Source organism: Antedon bifida, chromosome 4 (assembly GCF_963402885.1).
Source record: "Antedon bifida chromosome 4, ecAntBifi1.1, whole genome shotgun sequence".
NCBI lineage: Eukaryota > Metazoa > Echinodermata > Crinoidea > Comatulida > Antedonidae > Antedon > Antedon bifida.
In genome coordinates, this window is record NC_136229.1 from 18368531 (window position 1) to 18393079 (window position 24549).

Consider the following 24549-nt stretch of genomic DNA (forward strand, 5'->3'; position numbering starts at 1 on the left):
AATTTTTCATCGAGATCTCAGCAGCAACCCGTATGATGAACTTTATATCGGTAGGACTTTTAAATACAAAGTTCAGAGAGACAGTGCATGAAGGCAAAAAAATGACAAAAAAGACATTACACATTGGCAAAATATGCCTAAATTTGATAAAACATTAAAAAAATTATAAGAGTGTTTACATATATTTCTAGCAAGAAATCCATTGTTTAAAGGCGTGGTTTGAAAAGAAAATACAGGGACACCCCTGCTTGATCAATTTTAACTTGCTCAAAATCCAAAAATCAAAATGGCGCTTCCCACGATAGTTGCTGCCCAGACGTTTTCTACGAAATATTTTGCTGCTAGCTTATGCAAATCTAGCTTTTGGTAAATTTCATTAACACAATTTAGAATTTTAATTGTTATACAAATTTTAGAGACTTTCGTATCTTTTAAAACTTATAACAACAGTAATAAAATGGTTAGCGAAACCTAAGCCCGTGTTCAGTCTTCTTTCATTATGGTCAGCTGCGGGGAAAATGGGGTTCAGTAGGTGGTTATGCCATATGTGAAATACGAGGGATTTTTTGGCACAGGCCTAGGTTTAAAGATTGTCAGAGATTTCGTTTTATAACACCAATATCGACATCTATACTATTTAGTTTATGTTTTTGTGTTTAAAATAGTCGATACTTATTATATTTTTTATTTTAATTTCATTCTCAGCTTTTTTCAAGTTCGATATAGTCGTTACCCCAAAACTTATGTAGAACCAATTGCAGACCCAGAGGTTTACAAGTCTGGAGAACTTCCCACTGACATCAGCACACCTGTCAAAGCTGCGCCACACAATCTCACATCATCTTTAACTTCAGATCCATTAGCAATGTAGGTACACAGTTTGGGTTTATTGAAAAAAAAAATTCTTCACTGCCGGCCAAACGTACTACTTTTGTTACTGTATGTCAATTAATTGTTTTTATTGTATTTTCAGCAAATTTATAAATGTAATGATGGAAGATGGAAAGAAAGAAGTTTGTATACGAATTATGAATAAGGTATATCATTGCTTATAAACAGACCTTTCTTCTGTATATACTGCTGCTCATTAGGTTAATGTATGGGAGAGCCTGCTGTAAGATGCTGGTGTTCTTTTAGGATCAAAATAATTATTATTTTATTAAACCATTTTTTCTCTCCTTTTTGCAGACTTATTTTGAAATTAAGAAAATCCAGTATAGTAAATATTTGAAAGCAGATGAAGAGAGCAAGTCCTCAATCGAACTAAACCCATCCAAAATATTTAATGAAGCCATTGAAAATTGTAAACCACTGATTGGTTTAACATCAATTAAAAGAGGGGGTAAAAGCTATCAAGTGAGTACATTACTACTCTCTTTAAAATGAAAGATATTTTTGAATGAAATTGTCATGGTAAAAAAAACTGAACTATGAGTGCAAGTTCATTCACTGTCCTTCTTAAAGATGAAAACCCTATTTAGATAACATGAAAAACATATACACAAGATGCTCTACTCAAACAAAATCTTAAATATACAGTAAGTTGTTATTGGAAATCATTACATGACGGAATTTGAAGCCAGTGTGACGTTATTGTTTATGCTCAAGCGCGTACTATTCAGCAATGCGAAGTTATAGAGCGTGCATGCTCGTTGAGCAGACTTGTTGTTAGTCAGGCTGAAGCCTAGTTTTTACATGACGTTGAATAAAGTTACTAGTTTATAATCTTGTTTATTACACTCATTGAGAACCTACGTAGTCTTGAAGGTAACAGCCAGGACCCTGTAATCTGTAGTCAAGCAGTAACTACTAAAGCATTACAACTAAATACTCATACCACAGTCAAATAAGTCACTGATTTCCAGCAGTTATCTTTTATGATATGTGATGACATCAAGTATCATAAAAGATAATATGAAAGTTTCTGTACTTTTTAGGTTCCAACGCCTTTTAAAGATTCAAGGCAACGTTTCCTGGCCATGAAATGGATGGTGACAGAATGCCACACAAAGGAATTAGAAACACATATGCCAATAAAGTTAGCAGAAGAATTATTGAAAGCATATGAGAACACGGTAAATACTGGGGTTTAAATAAATATATCTAACATTTGGGTAGTGGCACTGTCTCAGGATAAGAAAAGAATTGATAACCACGCTACAGTAAATAATAATAATGGTTGTCTTATTATGCCTAATACAATGTTTGTAAGCACTTTACACACAAATGAAATATCCTAAGATAACCAAAAAAGATGATAAAGCAGAGGAACCATCTTCTCCAGCACTTTTTGAAGGTCCCATACAAGAGCTCGCCAGAACAGAATTCACAGGATCTCTAGTGAAAAAAGGCATCTTTCTATCATATCCTTTTTAACCAAGAGAACCAAAATAAGTACTACTGTGCCCCCGGCAATGATATGCCAATACCCATCCATATATTGTTGAAATGTTGCTGCTTTTGTACATAGTATATTAATGTTCAGTAAACTTGTATTTGTAATTATTTTCTTTTTAGGGAAATGTTATAAAAAGAAAACAGGATCTTCATAAGATGGCGGAATCGAACAGAGCATATGCCCACTTTAGGTGGTGGTAATGAATGTTGCGATCATCTCAATCTATTTTCCATGCATACAGTAATACTTACAAGAGGATTGAACATTTGCTGCCCTCCAAGTACATGAACATAAGATGTGGAGTACATAAAAACAAATATGTGAACATTTTTACAAGTAATGAAAAAAGATGTCCAAAAAAATGTGTACTGTTACATGTGGAATTTATTTAGAAATGTTTCTACATACATTATTATTTGTACATCATTTTTACTACAAAATAAACATCTCTACATGAATTTATATTTCTTTCTTCATTATTGCTTACTCACTGTTAACAGCGTTAATAAAATAGACAAGGCCTTGTGTTCTATAAACTCTCTTGACAAACATAGTATAGCCATTGTATTTGATTAAACCATGTTTTCCACATTGTGCAAATCAAAAGTTTCTGTGCTTTCATTGGTTACACATTTTTTCTGCATTGCAAAAAGTAGAATAGTATATGTATGTATGTACATAAACCAATACTTTTGATATGCCTCATGGAGACTTTAGGGACACAACATTTTTTCAGATTAAAATCATAATGAATATTTGCTATTTAAAAAATACAAACAAAAATAAATGAAAGTTTGTTAAAATCGTTGTTGTAAAATTGTATATTGCTTCACACATGGAATGAATTTACTTAGAAGCAAAACTATTGCACAGATTTTCCTGAATCGACATGTTCATAAGACTGAATGTTCTTCACTAGATGTGTTGCTAGTACTGTATATTCCTTTATGTACTAGTACATATTTACACACCTGGGTGAAGACATAGAGCATATGCTGAATATCTTGGGAAGTTTTAACCTCACAGTTACTAGAACATTACCAGAAAGATGTCAAATTGCTGAAATAAATAAGTACCTCTTCAACCATCAGTGAACCTTGTGGTTTAGAAGACTTTAGAAGGGAAAACTCCCAACTGTCCAACTAACTGGGCAATGAACATCATATACATACATACATTTTAGCACCAATATTTATATTTTATCTTCATTGAAAAAAACTCTTCAAAAAGGTGAATTCATTCCAAGCTTAGTTCCAAACTGCAGTTTTGTTCTCTTCTGCCATTTTTCAAATACCCTAAATAAAACAAACATATCTGGTTAAATCTGTCATTTAAAAAAAAGAAGGGATGGCAATTTCTCTTGTGTCACAGATACCACAGATAACAAATTCAAATTCTCACAGAGTAGAAGAAACCACAAATGAAAAAGGTGGCAGTGTTTGTTCAGAAAAAAAGTGTTATGACAAAGGCACTTACTGGATATCATGGTACTTGGCAGCCTCACACAGCGGTAGAAGAATGAGAGGCCACAATAATGCTATCAACCATGTTGAGAACGGTATGTCATACAAGCTAAAATCAACGTCATCTGCATTCCACCACACAAGTACGTCCAAGGCAAAATAAATGGCTTGTAACACAAGGCTGGTAAAAAGAAAATATACAACTTGGATATGGTACAAAGTAAATAATGAATAATAGTACTGGACTTGGAGTGATAAGGGGAAGGAAATTAGTAAAGGATGGTAATGCTTACACTAGTATTGTGGCAACACACCAGATTTTATTTCCAAATGGCCGCTTCTTGACTAAACTCTTAAAACGATGAACATAACTTGCCGATACAACCACTAAAAGATTATGAAAAAAGTTTCAATTTACATAGGAAATCTTATGATATAACAGGTTGTGGAAAATTGTACATTATAGTTGAATACTTTAAGTTTAATACTCTTACCAAAATATAGCACCAGAAAGAAAGCCACTAGGTTCTGTGTTAACAGGTATCCATTGGAATATTCACTGATTAAGCCATTGAATGGTTCACTATTATTTCTAAAAGAAATGATATAAATAGTCATATTTCAAAAATGGTTATTCAATTAAAAGCTTGAAGTAGTCATGTGAACATAGAGGTTACATTATGTCATAGAGGGGGAAAGACCTTTAACCCCAGGAACAGGATCATAAACACACTGTGAGTGTGAAACCAATATTAAGATACTATGTGGTTTACTTACTATGATGTCATTAAAACGAATTAAGCTAAATTGAGAGTGGAATTTGTGGCGATTTAAATTTTATATTCCACACACATATTCACACTATTTCTTCCTCACAACTTACCTATTACCCAACAAAACATGACAAATATCGCCCTCTTCGGCTTCTTTGATACAAAATTCATGAAGAGTTAGCGCCTCACAAAGCAAACAGATACAGACAGATGAAAGAAACTTGACGATAAAAAAGACAGTGTAGATTAAAATGGCCTACAAAAAAATAAAAGAATATACAATATTACTTAAGCTCTGTCTAAACTTTATGTGACAAACAAATTTGATGTGCCCGTACATGAACATGATGATGTCATATCACTACTATATTTGGGAATACTGCTACCATATTTGAGCACATCACACTTTTGTTGTCAAACTAGTTTGATAGTGTACAATTATGAAAACCAGTTCACTATCCAAGTATCAGGCCTAGCCAGGGGTTTATAATACAAAATCCTAAAACATCCAGAGTGAACTAACCCAATAGTTTGCCCTTCCAACAACCTTCCTGCATATCACTAGTAATAGTATAGACATAATGTCATGTAAAGCTCTGTCTACACTATCAAACAAAAAAAGTGTGGTGTGCCCAAATATGGTAGTGGTGTGCCAAAACATGGTAGTGGTGTGACATCATCGTGTCCATATATGGTCTTGGTCTTTTGTTTGATAATGTAGACAGAGCTTAACCCTTTTTTATCATTTGGCCAATAGTATATAATGGCATATTGTTGATTAAATCTTACCTCACAATCTTTGTGTCTATTATTCTTGCCGACTGCTTCTGTCATTATCTGCTTGTCGACAGGACACGCCAATAAGGAATGACTTAAAATTGGAACAATTACAATAACTAGCCACAGAAGCTGACCCCCACTTAAAGGGGGAGGAAGCATCAGGAGGGAGGACAGTAAAAACAGCATACTGAGAGATACTAAACAGAACATGAGGAAAATAACAGTGGTGAAGATTGCCGAACAAAATCCTCTTGCCTAAATAGAAAGAAAAATATGTTACTATAATACTGACATTGGTAAAGAGCATCTGAGATTAACAGCAATGACTTCTAGATGTAAACTCTAAAGCTGTGTCTACACTATCAAACTTTATTTAACAACAAAATGTGATGTGACCATATACTGTATGGAAATGATGATTTCATATCACTACCATATTTGAGCATATTATCACTACCATATTTGAGCATATCAATACCATATTTGGGCACATCACACTTTTCTTTGTCAAACTGGTTTAATGTTGCAGACAGAGCTTTATGTAATATATGACCATAGAGTAATATTTTCATGACTTTTGTTGGAAAAATTATCTGTGAAGTTATATTACCTGGTTACACCTTGTCACCTAGCAGTCTGATGAGTCTGAAGTTTATTTCAGAATGGAAGCATTTTATTAAGCATTCTATTAATTAGAATAGGTCCATGATCAAAGCATGCATGAGAGTTTGAAAAGCATAGGCAAACCACATCAGTAAACTCCTTCTACTGTACATATTTCTCCAAATTATGTATTCTAAGGTTAGGTCAGTCATATTTCGTAGCTTACCTCTTTGATAAGCTTTGTTAGTCGTACGTTATCATCAGTGTGAAAGTTCAAACAACACGGCAAGCTAGCCAACTGTCTGGTAATATCCAATGGTGAGTATTTCATATGTATGAGAGACTGGTGTGCAGGCTGGCTACAGCACGTACTAGGAAGCAGGGGATCTAATGCAAGACTGAATAATTTAATAATAAGAGATTAGTACATTTGTATATATGTATATATATTGCTATTAACCCCTGTCTACATTATCAAACTTTATGTTTGATGTTATATGGACATGATGATGTCATGTCACTGGGCACATCATACTTCTTTGTCAAAACTTAACTAGTCTGATTGTGTAGACTGAACTTTAGTGCATGAGCCACAAAAACTAATTATATTGTATACAAAAATGGCTATGCATGGTAAAAATCTGCAATAATGAATAAAAAGTACAGTTATAGCCTACATACAAAGAAAATGACAAATAAACATAGAGTGAAGAAGAAAGGGGAATGTTCCATCAATAGACTAGTGACCATACCTTGCATTTGCCTGCATGAATATCTCTGCATTGCTTACATTCAGGCTGCTTCCTATGCAGCAAACAACCTCACCATACTCTTGCATTATCTGTAACATCTCCCTTGTTGCTGTAGATAAGTAATTAAAATAGAAGTTAATCATTTCATTCCTATATTTTGGAAACAAATTCACAAATCAAAACAAAGACACAATTTTAAGGTAACATACAGTACAGTACTTTCTAAAAGGATAACAGTAATGTCTTCTCAATATAAGAGCTACAATATGGCTGCATCTATGCTCAATATAAGAGCTACAATAATATTAGAGCTACAATATGGCTGCCTCTATGCTCAATATAAGAGCTGCAATATGGCTGCATCTATGCTCAATATAAGAGCTACAATATGACTGCATCTATGCTCAATATAAGAGCTACAATATGACTGCATCTATGGTCAATATAAGAGCTACAATATGGCTGCTTCTATGCTCAATATAAGAGCTACAATATGGCTGCATCTATGCTCAATATAAGAGCTACAATATGACTGCATCTATGGTCAATATAAGAGCTACAATATGGCTGCTTCTATGCTCAATATAAGAGCTACAATATGGCTACATCTATGCTCAATATAAGAGCTACAATATGACTGCCTCTATGCTCTATATAAGAGCTACAATATGGCTGTCTCTATGCTCTATATAAGTACTACAATATGGCTGCTTCTATGCTCAATATAAGAGCTACAATATGGCTGCATCTATGGTCAATATAAGAGCTACAATATGGCTGCCTCTATGCTCTATATAAGAGCTACAATATGGCTGCTTCTATGCTCAATATAAGAGCTACAATATGGCTGCATCTATGGTCAACACAAGAGCTACAATATGGTTGCATCTATGGTCAATATAAGAGCTACAATATGGCTGCATCTATGCTCAATATAAAAGCTACAATATGGCTGCATCTATGCTCAATATAAGAGCTACAATATAGTTGCATCTATGGTCAATATAAGAGCTACAATATGGTTGCATCTATGGTCAATATAAGAGCTACAATATGGTTGCATCTATGGTCAATATAAGAGCTACAATATGACTGCATCTATGCTCAATATAAGAGCTACAATATGGTTGCATCTATGGTCAATATAAGAGCTACAATATGGCTGCATCTATGTTCAATATAAGAGCTACAATATGGCTGCATCTATGCTCAATATAAGAGCTACAATATGGCTGCATCTATGCTCAATGTAAGAGCTCCAATTTGGCTGCATCTATGCTCAATATAAGAGCTACAACATGGCTGCTTCTATGCTCAATATAAGAGCTACAATATGGCTGCATCTATGCTCAATATAAGAGCTACAATATGGCTGCATCTATGCTCAATATAAGAGCTACAATATGGCTGCCTCTATGCTCTATATAAGTACTACAATATGGCTGCTTCTATGCTCAATATAAGAGCTACAATATGGCTGCATCTATGGTCAATATAAGAGCTACAATATGGCTGCCTCTATGCTCAATATAAGAGCTACAATATGGCTGCATCTATGGTCAATATAAGAGCTACAATATGGCTGCCTCTATGCTCAATATAAGAGCTACAATATGGCTGTATCTATGCTCAATATAAGAGCTACAATATGGCTGCATCTTCGCTCAATATAAGAGCTACAATATGGCTGCATCTATGCTCAATATAAGAGCTAAAATATGGTTGCATCTGTGCTCAATATAAGAGCTACAATATGGCTGCATCTATGCTCAATATAAGAGCTACAATATGGCTGCATCTATGCTTAATGTAAGAGCAACAATTTGGCTGCATCTATGCTCAATATATGAGCTACAATATGGCTGCCTCTATGCTCAATATAAGAGCTACAATATGGCTGCATCTATGTTCAATATAAGAGCTACAATATGGCTGCATCTATGCTCAATATTAGAGCTACAATATGGCTGCATCAATGCTCAATATAAGAGCTACAATATGGCTGCATCTATGCTTAATGTAAGAGCAACAATTTGGCTGCATCTATGCTCAGTATATGAGCTACAATATGGCTGAATCTATGCTCAATATAAGAGCTACAATATGCACCAAAGCTCAATCAATGCAAAGAGTCTTACTTTCTGGAGTGACATCTGTAAACAGTGGAACCAACAGAGGAACATTATCTACGTTCTCCAAGTGAGGGCGTATGTTATGAATACCACGTGGTAGTTTTGCCTGTAAGATCAAAATTATTACTTTATAAGCATAGTTAAATAAAATACAGTTACAATATGATACTCTAGTTTAACCCAGATATAATACTTTAAAACTTAGTTAAATGCAGTCAAATTGATATTGGTTTATGACTTAATATTCTAACCTTTAAACTCTGGCTAACTAACTTAATGTATCATGAATGTATATGGCCAAAACAACACATTTGAATGTTGTACCTACTCGATTGAATATATCAAATCCAGTACTCCCAGGGTCTGTCACACTTTCCGTTTCATAGTCTGTTTCACTAAAAGTCTCTGACATATGCCTGGTATTGTTAAAACGATCAAGTGAAACGCTATCTGAGAGACTAGGGCTGGGCAATCGGACATGCTTCTGTTCTCCATGTTTTACAGAAGATCTGTTTGATAGAAGTCCTGTGGATTCCGATTCTCCAGATGTATTTCTATCATTATGACTCTCTATGTCTTGAATAGTTAGTGGTTGAGGAAGCAGAGCACTCCGTTCAGAGATGCCATCCACAACTTCAAAGTCTTTGTGGTCGTTATCTGGCGAGTTCTTACAAGAAGGTTGAATAATAGTCACAACTGGAAGAACACTGCCATCTTCAACTGGATGATCACTTTCAGTAGCATCATTCATGACATCATCTACAACATCGTCTTCTTTCGGTTCATCTTCTTGTGCATGATACGTCGCTTCACCGGTATCCATGTTTAACTGGACATTCTCGGTCTTTGATGAAGACTCAGAAGCTTGTCGTGATGTTTGAATCGATGTCTCTTCATCACTCAGAAGAGAAATGTGGCAGTTCCAACCAGTTTCTAAACCAATCTTTTCTGAAAACACCTAAATTAAGTTAAATGAACAAGAAATAAACCAAATGAAAGCAAATTGTTTATATTGTATGTTATGTGTATAGCGTGCTGCTACAAAATTAAAAATAATTTGAACATGTAAATGTACCTTGCTTCTTAGTTCTTGATCACGTGAAAAGTGTACAAATCTAATGCAAGCTTCATCCAGATTCTCAAGAAGGTTGACGATGTCAGATTTGGCTTGGAAGTTACAAGATACCATTCCTATGAAGATCTGACCACATTGAGCTCTAGGAAAACAGATACATAAACAGGAATAAGCTTTTGTTTTTAGTTACATCCCACAATATAACAGGACCAATTGTTTCTAAAGTCTGTTTCATCATATCCTACTCGATGAAAATGTAATATCTGTTTACCTACTGTTGTTCAATGTGGGCACCATTTGAGAAATCATATATTAATAGAATAGAAAGTATACAAAGGAAACCAACAAGGATAATAATGTTTAGAAAGGAAGGTTCCTGGGACACATCTTATTTTCATAGGTTGAAAGTGCTTGAATTATTATCTATTGATGACTTGTTTAAATTACATAGACTTTCATTAGGATTTAAGGTGTTGAAAGGTTACTGTCCCCATTCTTTCAATGAGTATATTAAAACTAGTGATGTCCGGGTAGGCTTTTACGTTGGAATTCGAAAGGCAATACTTCTCATAATTCTGTATTTGTTTCCTTTCCTAGACTATGGGAGCAAATACCAAATGACATAAAAGATTCACAAACAATTTCAATATTAAAGGCTGCTCTAACAAAACACTATATTATATGTTATGTATAGTTTATTTGTATTTTTCTTGTATATGGTTTAATCTTAACTGTTTGTATTGTATGGAGTGAGTGCAGAATCTGTTTGGGCTTTAGCCTATTCTCATTCCTGGTTATTTTTACATTGATGACCGAATAAATATTATTATTATTATTATTATTATTACCTATAGCAACCTTCTGCATCCCTTATATCCCCAACTGTATCCATTGCGGAGTCTAAGCTATGATATGGACGCTCAGGTCCACCAATCAAATCCATGCTATTTCTGCTACCATTCCAGGATGCCCTGAAACAATTATATTACATTTTAAAATCTCTTTATACAAACCACACATCCTGCTGTAATTAGTATACAGTACTCTCACACTTTGGTGATACATACTCTACTGTACATCCTCCTACATTTGATAATACAGAGTTTCAGATATTTTTTTATTCTCGAATGCCCACTGTCCCTCCCACTTCTAACATTCCAAACCAATTCCTTGTACCTTCATATGACATTATAAGTTGTAGATCATTACAAAATTGAAAGTGAACCTAGCCAACTTGTTCATTAGTCTTTAAGTCAACACTCAAGAAGTAAATTTATCCCTTCTGCTTGAACACTTACCTAGATATATGAGGAGATTCATACTGATTGGCTGACAAACATTGCTTATTTTGGTTCGGAACTTCAATAAAACAATTCTCAAGGTAATTTGCGAGGGAGTGCATCATGGGACGGTATGAAAATGCCCAGCAGTATGACGCTAAACATTGACGCTGGTAAAAGTCCATTATCTTCTTTCTGTTAAAAACAAATGTGAGAAAATTAGAATAAGTAATTAGAAAGGTGCTGTATGTCAATATTACTCGATATTTATTCAAGTGTCACATCACAGCTTAGCATAGCAGTATAAAGTAAGTATATTACTGTAGCATTGTCAATGTGTGGGAAGTACTGTAGAAAGATTGCATTGAATGGCCTCCAAAAAACTCACATCTATGGCCATTTTGAGCAAAACAAAAGAACTTGTGTGTGGGACAGTTACCTGTGATTTTCAAAGATTGGACAAATATCAGATCCATCCCAGAAGTCAGTGCATGCCTCCATGACAAAATCAGCAGTTCCTTGCGTCAGCAATTGTTGCATATCTGAAGTCAATGGAAATCAGTGAATCAGTTATTGTATTTTTTTTTTAATTTTTCCATTCTTGGAATAGTGGTAGGTGGACAAATGGGCACCTGGTAAGGTCAAGACACAAGTTTGCGCTGATTACTAGCTGTATTATGGGAGTGTGTTTCCATTTGTGTTTGACTTAAAAATGACCGGGGTAATAATATGTACATGTATGTGAAATGAGGTTTCACAACATTAGGCACTTTATAAATCCAGGATATTATTATTATTATTACCAGTCTACACAGATAGGAACACAATTTTAACAAGGTTTTTTAGTGGAGTGAACTGTAGTTTGTATAAATATATAAAACAAAACGAACAAGGTTATACCTGTTCTCATGTCCTCAACCACCACTGACATCATATGTGAGATTGGTGTTTTCCTTTTTATAAATGTTTGCACCTGTTTTATGCGACTTTTCTCTGCTGGTAGTTTTTGAATCTAATAAGAAAAAAAAGAATCACTAAATAAACATTCTGTTACATAAAAATTATCATTTTGTACTCTCTGGTACTGGCCCTACCCATCTTGAGTGTGTACTTACAGGTCTGTATGATGCTAATTGATGCTGTAGCTTGTACGACGCAACTGCTCTGTCTGTAAATCCAATTAATCTTGCTAGTTGACACAGACAACTAAAAAAAAAAAATTGTTTATATATATTATTTATGTTAATTATAGTAGTCCATATACATATTTCTATTAATGCAACCTAACATTACAAAACTGCATATCAGATATTGTGTTGTAGCCTAGTGGTTGAAACTAATTTGTCACAATAAACATAGAATAAAACTATACAACATATGCGAATATTACCAATAAAAAAGAGAGCATGGACATACCTTTGTTGCTGTATATATAAGGGATTGTCATGTAGATTGCCTGCACAGTATACATGATCAATGAATTGAGAATGGTGGTCTAATGTTAAACTGTTACATGTATTTAAAAGGATATTCAAACCCTGCGAATATTAAAAAAGATTATAATATGGTGAAAAAGAAGTTGACTTGGTTTTCCATGCTAGATCAGATTAACTTCAATCTAAATAAATAAATTCTTGACTTTGTAAGATGTTTGAAAGCAGATTTAAGTACACTAAACATATACATTTTTGCATTCATCTGTACACATGTTTATCGCACAGTAGAAATGGAATAGAACTCATTGATTAGCCTTGTAAATACCTACCATCGGTTTTAGTGAATTAATGTGTTTCTCCCAATCTTGCTCATCAAACTGTATCTCCTTAGAATCAGACTAGAAAAGCACAAACAATTGGTGTCATACTCTGTCTACACTATCAAATTAGTTTGACAAAAAAAGTGTGATGTGCCCAAATATGGCACTGATATGCCCAAATGACATCATCATGTCCATAAAGTTTGATAGTGTAGACAGAGCTTAATACTCTGTAAATTCTGTTGAAGTAAAATGTTCCCTACTGCTGATAAGGCAAACAAATTAAGGAGCATGATCGACCTTGCTGACAAAAAAATGATGACCTTTATTTATTTATTCATAGGAATCACCATTATACCTTGCCAATAGAAAATATTATTTACACACACAGTTGACAGTGCCAATAGAAAACATTAATTGCATGCCACAGTTGACTGTGCCAATAGCCTCATCATGATACAGTTTCTAAATTTAGCCATTTGTACTTACATTAAAGTTTGGAGACAGACCAAGAATTTCACCATTTACATCTTGAATGATCACTGGAAAATAAACAATTATGAAATTTAAACAAATGCTTACAGTAATCAAATTTAATTCAATTCATTCTGGATTTTACAATACAAACAATAACACATACATCACACATGCTAGACCCGGGGGGCTCCAACAGCGACCTCAATCGCTTTCGATGGGACGTCCCAGCCACATAAGATGTTTAATGAATAACTGAGACAAAAATTCATTTTAAAACATACTTGGTTTCTTTGCGACAGTTATTCCTGAATCATTTGCATCGCCATCCAGGTGTTCACTATGTTCATCAGATGGACTAAAGACTGAATCAATAGATGTGTTATCAGGTTGTAAACCAGTCAGAAAAAACACTCTCTCAACAGATGGATCTGGCTGAGAAAGAATACCTCTTTTATCCACACAACTGAACACCTACATAAAAAATTAATATTGGTTGGTTAAACTTTAAAAATAGTTTGTAAATAACGACTTGTTTTTTAAAGATATATTGTCCTGTAAATTTTTTTTTTCAAATTGTTTGTTGAATATGCCATTTTAATGTCACGTAATAGCTATTCACTTTGACCAAAAACTGGATACCTGAAAAAATGTAATTTAAAGCAAAAATACTTAAATTGTCTGTCAGACAATGGTTTTGGTTAAAATTAACTGTTTTGTTTGTCTTTTTATAGGTGAAATCATTTTTTTTCTTTTACAACAGAAGTAAATAACTTTATTAAAATGCATAATTTATGCAAAATGGACTATTTAAAGTCCGATTTTATTAATCTTCATTTTTCATGTTTTTGGGGGACAATACATCTTTAAGCTAATATAATTGTATAGTTTTTATCTTATTGTGCAATGAATTGTAGATGTTTCTATATATTTAATGTATTTTTTCGAGGATTATTATCTTATCTCATTACATATTGGGCAATATATGTAAGGATGTTTATACTATTTCAAATTCAAACTATAATTATTGTTGTAAAGGTACTGATATTGGGATAATTTATGTGACTTCCTGGCAACTTACAGTCATACTTCCAAGTGCATGAAAAAGGTTACTTGTCCTGGGAAGACAACGTGATGACCCGGAGATGATGCATTTAAAATGTTCCCAAACATCTTTCCAGTTAACATAGTCATCCTATTAGCAAAGATAAATTCAATGTATTCATCATATATACATTGTTTTGCTCTGATAATTTTTCTGGCTGTTTTCGTTTTGATTTAGGTTTTTGCTTATTTTACTATCGGATGTTGCGAAGTTATCATATGGCCAGTTGAAGTTAAAAAGTAGTTTTTAGATTTCTTTAGTCAAAGTTATACAAATTTCAAAGAGCGCGCATTGCGCTTCTACGTGCCAAATTCTCTTCCAATTCTTATATTTATTTGCTCAATTCATTATCTTTCGAAATTGTCAACTTCAAGTTTATTTTGATAATTCCATCATATCAAAAAATTTGAACATTGTGTGGTTCCCGTAATTTCACCTATGTTACACTGTATATAGATATACTGTACACTGTACTGTATAGAGTATATATTCTATGACACATAATAGGTACAACTCAGCACTATAAGCATATGCATCATGTCGTAGGATGGCGTACATCAACTTTTTACGATCGTATGTTAACGTATGTGCATGTTTAAAAAATGTTAATTTCATTAAAATGATAAAAATGATCACCTATAATTCGTCAAAGTGACGAATTAAATTCTAGTTTTATTTTGTATCTTCATTGAGATCCGGCCACTGATACCAACAGCATTGTCATTTTTTCAGTAATTTGCCTTTGGATTTATATATACATTGTGTAATAATTAATTAAAGGTGGACAAATTATCATATGAGCAAGATTGTCTGTATATCTCAATTTGTAAAGGAGTATTACTATAACATAGGCATCTGCCTTTCACATGGCAAAGAACCCATTTCAATTTCACATCAAAATATGCGTGGTCTAATCTAAAAATTAACCAACTGAATATCTACTCTAGATAATGTTTGTCAGTATTAAATTACATTCTGTAGTACAGTATTATTAACAATTCTGGAAAATATAAATTTCCACAATTTACCCATGGACAATACAATACTAAACTGTATGGGTCACCACAAGGAGGACATAGTTTGTACGGTCACAAAAGTTCTTAAACCTCTTTCTTCACTATCAAACTAGTTTGACAAAAAAAATGCGATGTGCCCAAATATGGTAGTGATATGCTTAAATATGATAGTGATATGACATCATCATTTCTATATATGGGCACATCACATTTTTTTTTTCACATAATGTTTGATAGTGTAGACAGAGCTTAAGGCTTACTTACAGAATTAACCTCTTTCTCAGCCTCAAGCTCATCACCCAAAACTTCACGCTAAATGTAATCAAATTTGTTGATAAAAAACAAATGTTAAGACAACCATGCATTAATACAAAATAAGTACGAATTAGTGTTTTAAGATTCATAATCTAAAAAGAAAGTTAAGGCATGCAACTACTAACAATTCGTTAATCTATAAAATTCGCCAAAGAAAATTATTATATCTCAAATGCCAATTTCACCACAATTACATTACTTATTAAACTCTTTATGTAAATTACTAATACAAAATGTTTCTATGGAACCTGTGGAACCACTTTTATGAATAAATAAATCTGTTCTTACAGTTTTCTTTAATGCTTTGTTAAAGACAGCCACGACTCTTGCTACACCGTATGCGTTAATGACAACCCAGCACATTGGAAAGAACAACGGTAGTAACGGTATGATTGCGTAAATCTGTGAAGATAGTAAAATAGCCATAGCAGATTATGGATATACTTACAGTGTATGACAAAACACCTCAAATATACAAATTGGTAATATTGACTAATGATATTGCATTAATTATATATTACTCTAGGATATTCTATTTCAGAATCCTTGAGAACTAGGATCAAATCAGTTTTTTTAACATTTATTTGCAGAAACTGAATAAAATAAAGTAATTACCGGTAGTACAAGGATCATATCAGGCCATTCACCAACATCTTCTGTCAAAACAAAGTAGCGACCAATGTTTGTGAATAAGGAAATTACCTGATAAAATAAATATTATTGATAAAAATTAGTAATATAACACTAAAGGTTTTACCCATTAACTAGTTAACTAGTAAACTAGTTAACACAAGTAAACTAGTTAACCGGTTAACACATTCTATATTTCTAAAAAGCTTATTACGTTAAAACTTACAAATATGATAGGTAGAATAACATGGATAACTCTGGTACACATTATGCGCTTATTTTCCAACACAGACACAGGACGATTAAGTGCTTGGTTTAAACAAACTCTAAAAAAGAACAAAAATTGTATTATTGCATTTAAAGATTACAGTTTTCTTCACAAGAGTGAGATGCAATGAAAAATAAACACCTACTAAAAGTACAACAATCTAATGTACACAGGAGCTATTTTATGTCACAACCATAGAAATCAAACATACTGAAATCCTTTCTCACCTTAGGCTCCTCAGATAAGGTGTTTCCAGCACTTCAAAGCAGTTCGGTTTGAGTGGTTTCTTTGCTGTTGGCATTGTACTTGTTAGAGGCTTTGCCGACTCTGGTTCATATCGATCTCCAACATTCAATATGAAATCATTCTTCTGTGAAGTGTTAATAAATAGAATAGAATATTGAACACTTGGACATCCTGGAAAAGGGTGCTTTCTTGAAACAGTGATAAGACTTGTCAGTCACCATCACCGCAGTGTGTGAATGTTTTTAAATTGGTTAAGCTTGAGGGCAAAAGTGCAGTAGCACTGGACATTAACAGCAAGTTTATTTGTGTTTGGTAATGTTGATTATGTATGGTACTAACTACTATAAAATGTATCAAATAAATTATTAATTAATTATTAATTATTACCTCAGTGTGCTTTAATCTAGCAGGCACCACCTGACCAGGTCGAATCAATACTGTGTCACCTTGTACAAGCAGGGCGCTTGGAAGGTTTACCAGCTTGCCATCACGATATGTCCAGAGCAAACCAAAAGACTTTGTGAATGGACTGTGAAGAGATGGATAGGAAGATAATGTCCAATCTTCTCTATTCTCAATGCACTCTGGAAAAGATACAAATCATCATATAACTTACTATAAAATCCAGATCCAAGGAAAATTTTATAGAATGTAATAAGTTTATATATAATAGTTAATACTTTTTGCATACAAGTAATAGTCTTTGTATATGAGAATTACTCTTTGTCTCTTTACTTTTACTAAGGTAAGCATCACTTAAGATAAGCAAATTATCAATAATAGTTAATAGTCTGACACTATACCATATTGTTGCAAAAATGCTTTTTAATGGCCTGGTTAGATTTGGAGTTTATACTACTAGCCCATATTGTTTCTACCCCAAAACAATTTTCAGGCATCAGTTAGTTTAACAACATCAAAGCGGCAGCAGTATTGTTCCTGTTGCTGAGGGCCTCACGCAAGTCAGCCTCGGCTGTTATGAGACACCCTAATTCTTAAACAAAGTTTAATCAAATAAAACATTAGCTCTCTGGTTAACTTGTGTACAATTCATTCCACCTAGAAGAAACAGGAAAACCATTTACCTTTAATATACTTTAAAATACGCTGTCCTTGACGAACCATCTCATTGCGTTGCAAGTTATGATCCCAGCCAGTAACATACACATTTAAAGTTAGCAAAACAAGCAAAATCAATGCCTGGATAACATACAACTCATTGCCAGAAAATCCATAGGCTACCGTCAACACAACCGAGGCTATAAAGATAAACAATGCCCTGAGCCAGTGCAGGGGAGAACGATGGCTAAGCCAAAGACCTGATGGCTGGCTTAAGTTTGCAAGGATGGACTGAGACGTGCGTAAGTCATCTTGAAATAGCTGTATCTCGTGTTGTATTGCATTGTGTAGTTTCTGTAGTGCTTGGGAGCTTGGTAGGCCATCAACATGTATCTCTTCGTCCATCATATCTAGCTATATCTACAAAGATACTTAAAATTCAATTTTTGCACTGTGACAGAAAAGACTTTACATTGAAACATTGTCATCTAGGCTCCAGTACCATCACTATAGGCGAAATTAAGCCTAGCCTAGTTAGCTACGATAAATATTGCAAAAAACCCATTTAATTGTCATGTGTCCATCATGAATGAAGAAAATATGAATTGATGAATAAATATACACACACATTAACGTATTGTTATCCAAATACTGTTACTTTTCATAGATGGTGCAACTTCTATGCATGGGACTGACTAGTCTATCTATCACCAAAAAATGCTAGGCCTAGGTATATCTGTCGACGGTATACTGTTCTGTCAACGCATCACCACGGAGGGCGATTCATTTTATGTGGAGCAGGAAGAGGAAATTCCCGGCCTAGCAACGGGTAGAATAAGATCAATATTACGAATAACATATTGGCAATAATTTATGATAAATGAAAAGACCAAACTTACTTCAAGAAATCTATGATTCTTTAAATTTAATACGTGTTTATTTAGTTAATTAATTGAGAATTTTACAACGAAACATTTTGAACACCGCCGGTTTTGAGAAACGACGACCGTCGGACCGTAACGATACGGTTGAGCGATCTTGAAAACTAGGGGTTAAATTGTGTGTCAATCAGTCTTTTCTACCAATCAGATTCTTATGTGAAACCGCGAAACTTTGAACGAATCCGGTGGCTTCACGCTCTAGTGGTTGTTGTTAGTCGCGTGGACGCGACTCTATAGTTCACTATGTCGGTCGGTTGGTCGGTCTGTCTGTCTGTCTGTCGGTCTGTCTGTCTGTCCGGTATCACTATGCATTGTAGCACGCGACTTAATGGCTGTTGGCCTTGTTTTTTTTTAATGAAAGTTTTGTTAATTATGTAATAGACAACCAAACTATCAATACATTGCTAGATAATAAAAAAACAAACAACACAATTGTCTTTATTTGCAAATCCAAGCCATAGGCCATTTTTTATTTTTTCTCCATCATAAGCTCAAATTCTATTCTCATTTGTTTATGTACATTTTTAAAGGAAATATATACTTTTCAATTAACATCTATTTGCAGTGTGTTGACACTAATAGCAACCCAAGCGAAACAAGCTTTCCATAAGTTAAATTAAGTAAAACTATTAATAATTCGTAAAAAATATTGTTACTAAGTTGTAGTGTACATTACCAAAGTTAATAGGCAACTTTGATTAATTAGTTTTGAGAAGATCTTTATTCTGCAGAGATTAAAACAATCAACTAAGTATTGTATACTTTAATATTTTAAAGCAAAATCATCAGTGATCATTGTTATTGGATATGGTACTCTTCAATTTTTTTAAATTCTATTTGTTTAATAAAGTTTACAATTTTACTTAATACATTGTCATACTTGAATGAATGCATTTAAAAATCCTGCCAACAAAAATCTGGGCAATTAGTAAAAAGAGGTGTGGCATATAAGGGACAATCACATTTATGTAAATGAGATTTAAGTGAGTAAACTTAGCTTTTAGAAACTGATATTTGGAAGACATTAATTTGTACACAGTTAATTGAAATAGCACCTGTTATATATGTTACGCAGGTGTTGAATATGGCGATTTCCCACACACAGAAATAACTGTAAAATACAGATTACTATGCATGGGAAATCCTTAACCAAAATATTTCATTATAATTTTTGTTAATAACAAAATACCCTATAGTATTATATTAATTGATTCTAACTTTATTTCATTCAAACGTTTAGTATTTTTCTTCGCTTGGCAAGTGCCTTTTCACATTTTCTTAAATTGGGTTTTTTTAAATTACCACAAGTTTGACAATATTCTAACAAATGTTAAGTGCATGCTTGAATTCTAGAGTACACTACCACAAGGTTTGCACTGCAAAAAGCTCCACACTCAAGTTTCATAATTTAAGCTGAAACACACAATTCTGGCTGAGTATACTGGCATCAATTATAATACTTATATAATACTAATATAATTTCATCATTTTTGTTAAACTGAAATCCAACATGTGCACCTGTCAGAAACAAATATAATGCTTGTGAAGTTAAGACTCCTGTGAAAGCGGATTATAAACAAATTGCACTAAAAACTGTAATAAATGGCCAATTTAAACAAGTCATAAAAATAATCTAAAATGTAGTCGCATTATAACCTTTCACACAGTAAGTATTATTCCGAATAATGCCAGTGTACTTAGTCAGTTCTTATGTGCATTAAACTTAAAATTACAATGGTGATAATACAACAAACATCTTTGTATATGAAACACTCTCAAGTGACTCACATTCTTGAGATAACAACACTTTGCATAGCGATATTAATTAATTAATGCAATTTAAAAAACCAAAAAATATAAAACAATTTCAAATATTATATCATCATAGCAGTCTATACAAAAATGTACATGCTTAACATAAAGGAAAATGGTGTATTTTAAACAGAAACATAATTTTCAATTTGGATATATTTATATGTCTGTTATCATAGCATTTTATTTTACATATATTTGCTATTGATGGAATGACTTAAGAATGTATTTCTTTAGGTTCTGTTCAGACTGACACAATTTGGCCATTTTCCAAGCCAAAAATGGATATGATATGACCATATAAAGTAATTATGCCCCCATATATGGAAATGTCATGATATCATCATACACATACAAATATATTTCTATAGTTCGGTATAAAAGTTCAACATAATTTTACAGTCTGAACAGAACAAAAATACATTAATAGTATTATCTTTTTTTTGTGACAATAAATTACTTTAATATGGGAAGGGACATCATAATAATCACAACAAATTAATTCTAAATAAAAAAAAATACTTTTGGGATTTTTAAGTAGTAGGAAATATAACTAGATAAAAGCAATGAAAAAGTCCTCAATTCAGCAAATAGTAATCAGAAACTATTAGAATTCTACTTTGGTCGGAAGTTTGTACAAGTTACACATCAGGGCATAAATAGAGAAAAAAACAACAGAGAACAAAAGCACTCAAACAGTACATAAAAGAACACAACTAGGTCATCGATATTAGCGCCTAACACAACCAATCATTAATGCATTTACAGAACACAAATATTGTTAAAATGTGTAAACAATACCGATATATCGATAATAAATATTTTCGATTTTGGTTGCCGAACAGGCTATAAATATCAATAAACTTCCCAAATTAACTTTTTAAAAGTTTTAATCGTATTTAAAATTGTTTATCTTCAAAATTCACAACATAAATTCAAACATATAACAAAATGTAAAAAAATTAAATAACTGATATTTTCAAAAAATAGTCAGTTATAATAATCAAATTAAAAGATAAATAAATAGAAGAATATGGAATCATTTTTGCTGGACACATATACGATTTTGAATGTCTCCAAATTTCTAAAACCCTACTACTATGGCACTCAACAACTCATAATATGCCCACAAATATTTATAAATATAGCATTAACCTTGGAATGAAGGAAACCGGAAAAGTTAGCAAGAGAGAGTTTAAGAAAAGAAGAAAAATAAAATATCACTCACAGAAAATCTTAGAAAAACTTAACTCTCAAACAAAATAGTTTATCAAATGTACAATAACTACTTTTTGATATAAGTAGAGTATAGGAGTTATATTAAAAATAAAGATCTACATTTAATGTAACGTAACACAAATGCAATAAGCCCAAATATAGAGATAATGACATCATACTTTATGGCCAAATATAGAAATATCAATATCACATATGGGATAATTACATCATATAAAATATAATAAAGTATTCAATAATTATGTATGATCAAATATGGCTTATAAATTCCATATTTTGTATAAGTACCAAATACCAATACCATATTTGGGCATCATATTGCCAAACATAGTTTATGGGCGCTTGTTGCACGACCAATAGGTCATTATATTAGATCCCTTATTTACAAATGTCTCTATGGAAATATTACCAAAAATAATAATACCTATACGTACAAACCAACGTACTTCAACATAGAAAACTTAATTTTTATGTACAAACTTATTACTATATAAATTCTACAAAATAAATCCTTATCATCATATTCTTATCTTATCAACAATTTTACAGTGTTTCAAAAACTATACACAAAAATACAAATGTTAGAGAACTCTTTAATATTAATAACGCAAACCAAACCAGGTCATGTCAAACTGGTTTCAACATAAAATAATCTTGGCTATAAACTTTGTTATGATCATCGTCGACCATAACAAAGTTTCTCAAAAAGTTAAATATCTTATTCACATACAGTAATTTAATTTTGTTTTCGAGATTTAATAACGTTTGTAATGATTGCTTATACATACATTTCTTTATTGACATTTTAAATGTTCAGAAAGTATTTATATAAACAATGAATGTTAATTTCATTAGCTCATCTTCAATTATTATTAATTAATGAGTATATATAAAAAGTGTACTTTTCATTTAAAAGAGTTAATTAACCAATCTAGATTATGTTATAAATGGTGGGCTGATTGTTTTTAAATTGTCAATTCAATGACAGACACTTTAACACCTCAATTGAATATTAATCTAGTTAATACCAATCTATATAAATATTCAATAACCACCTTATGAATATGATCTAACTTATATGAATATTCAATACCGGCTTATGCATATCATCAAACTTATATGAATATTCAATAACTGTCTTATGCATATCATCAAACTTATATGAATATTCAATAACTGTCTATTGCAATTACATGCATGAGGCACTTTTTACAGCCGTGTAACAGTTGTCTAGGAAACCGTGGAAGAGTTTGAATAATTGAGGTATACGGTACAGTATTCTATCCAGTCGCTAGCCAGCTAGTTAATATTCGTATCATGCAAGTAGTATTGAACTGAACATATAAAGTGCCATAATTTAGCAATCAAGTTTTATTATCAGAACTACTCGCCAACTGGTATATTGTCCCATCCGTCACCTTCAAGATGATGTAGATCCGTCGGCGTACTTATTTCACCTAGATCAAATAAATTCAATGAAAATGGATCCTTTCCAAGCGGATTCCCAAGAACGTTTTCAATTGATAGACCTGTCGGTGGCGTGCAGCTGACAGGGGTCAACGTACTCCCAGAGCTTGGGATAACTAAATCTAACCAATTGTCGACATTTGTGTCCGAAGAGCTTGCACAGTGTCCTGTCAACGACCAATTGTCAAGATGCGTGTCTGCTGCACTTGCGCACGTTCCTGTCAGGGAATCTGTACCTAAGCCAAGAATGTTTGAATCACCGTCAATCATTGTAATGTCTAAAGAGTTTGCAAATTGGTCTTCTTTTTTCATGTCAGGTGAAACTCTTTCACTCTTTACAACTCCAAGATCGATTGTTCCCAAACTCAATTCTGCATCAATGTCCATTGGTAATTCAGTGGTCATATGTGAAGGAGGCATAGAACGCGAGATAGCATTCAGTGGAGGGTGGCGTGCTTCTGGGGGTGTTAAAGGGGGCGATAGATGAACTCGTTGAGGTGACTGTGTTAATGTGATTGTTTGGGGAAAGCTGTTAGAAACTGTAAAGTGTCCTCGATTTCTAGGAGTTAAAGGAAGTTGATCTGAAAAGATAACAATCAATAGATTTTATAATACAGCGTCCAAGAATATCATACTCTAATTTAAACAATTGAACAAAAAATAGCGGTGTATCCCCCTTAATTATGTTACGTTTTATTAATATTTTATTAATAGATTTAAAAAAAACATCCATCATGAACATTGAAAGCCTTTAGGACACGTATTATTTAAGAGCTGAACATTATGGTATTGTTTAAAAAAACTTACATCCATGGTCCACCAGAACTTCTAATAGATCATCCAGGTCTTGCGTATGTGTACTGCGTGCATTCCCTCCTGCTTGTGCTTGGTTACCATTCTTTATCTAAAATAAATTGTGTGAAAAGATGGGTCAAAGAGTAAATTACATGATCTTAAAAATATAATAC

General features: G+C 33.0%; 3 protein-coding genes across 8 annotated transcripts in view; 1 reads left to right on the forward strand and 2 right to left on the reverse strand.

The window, feature by feature from the left end:
* Nucleotides 1-123: 123 nt before the first annotated feature.
* LOC144841157 (small ribosomal subunit protein uS7m-like) lies at nucleotides 124-2877 on the forward strand. The gene is made up of 6 exons (XM_078697377.1): nucleotides 124-366; nucleotides 706-867; nucleotides 974-1037; nucleotides 1189-1356; nucleotides 1938-2075; nucleotides 2518-2877. Exons 1-6 carry the CDS (start codon nucleotides 287-289, stop codon nucleotides 2596-2598), a joined length of 693 nt encoding a protein of 230 aa, XP_078553503.1. The 5' UTR covers nucleotides 124-286; the 3' UTR covers nucleotides 2599-2877.
* LOC144841128 (transmembrane protein 94-like) lies at nucleotides 2765-18530 on the reverse strand. Its single transcript, XM_078697314.1, has 28 exons — nucleotides 18152-18530; nucleotides 17454-17650; nucleotides 17048-17190; nucleotides 16779-16878; nucleotides 16538-16624; nucleotides 16211-16324; nucleotides 15872-15919; nucleotides 14568-14681; nucleotides 13771-13960; nucleotides 13502-13554; nucleotides 13022-13090; nucleotides 12673-12794; nucleotides 12372-12462; nucleotides 12157-12268; nucleotides 11696-11798; nucleotides 11275-11451; nucleotides 10825-10947; nucleotides 9977-10118; nucleotides 9230-9859; nucleotides 8908-9007; nucleotides 6770-6878; nucleotides 6244-6415; nucleotides 5424-5669; nucleotides 4745-4890; nucleotides 4356-4453; nucleotides 4155-4248; nucleotides 3875-4042; nucleotides 2765-3693 (listed from the first exon to the last, which is right to left on the reverse strand). The coding sequence occupies exons 1-28, from the start codon at nucleotides 18528-18530 to the stop codon at nucleotides 3621-3623; spliced, it is 4200 nt and encodes a 1399-aa protein (XP_078553440.1). The 3' UTR covers nucleotides 2765-3620.
* A 1043-nt stretch (nucleotides 18531-19573) lies between these two features.
* The window catches only part of LOC144841130 (uncharacterized), a 71021-nt gene continuing 66045 nt past the window's right edge, over nucleotides 19574-24549 (reverse strand). For all 6 annotated transcript variants that reach the window (XM_078697324.1, XM_078697320.1, XM_078697319.1 and 3 more), the window contains 2 exons: nucleotides 24389-24485; nucleotides 19574-24162 (listed from right to left, as the gene is read on the reverse strand). In XM_078697324.1, the coding sequence (XP_078553450.1) occupies nucleotides 23498-24162; nucleotides 24389-24485 (762 nt within the window). In that variant the 3' untranslated portion in view covers nucleotides 19574-23497. The remainder of the gene's footprint in view (nucleotides 24163-24388; nucleotides 24486-24549) is intronic.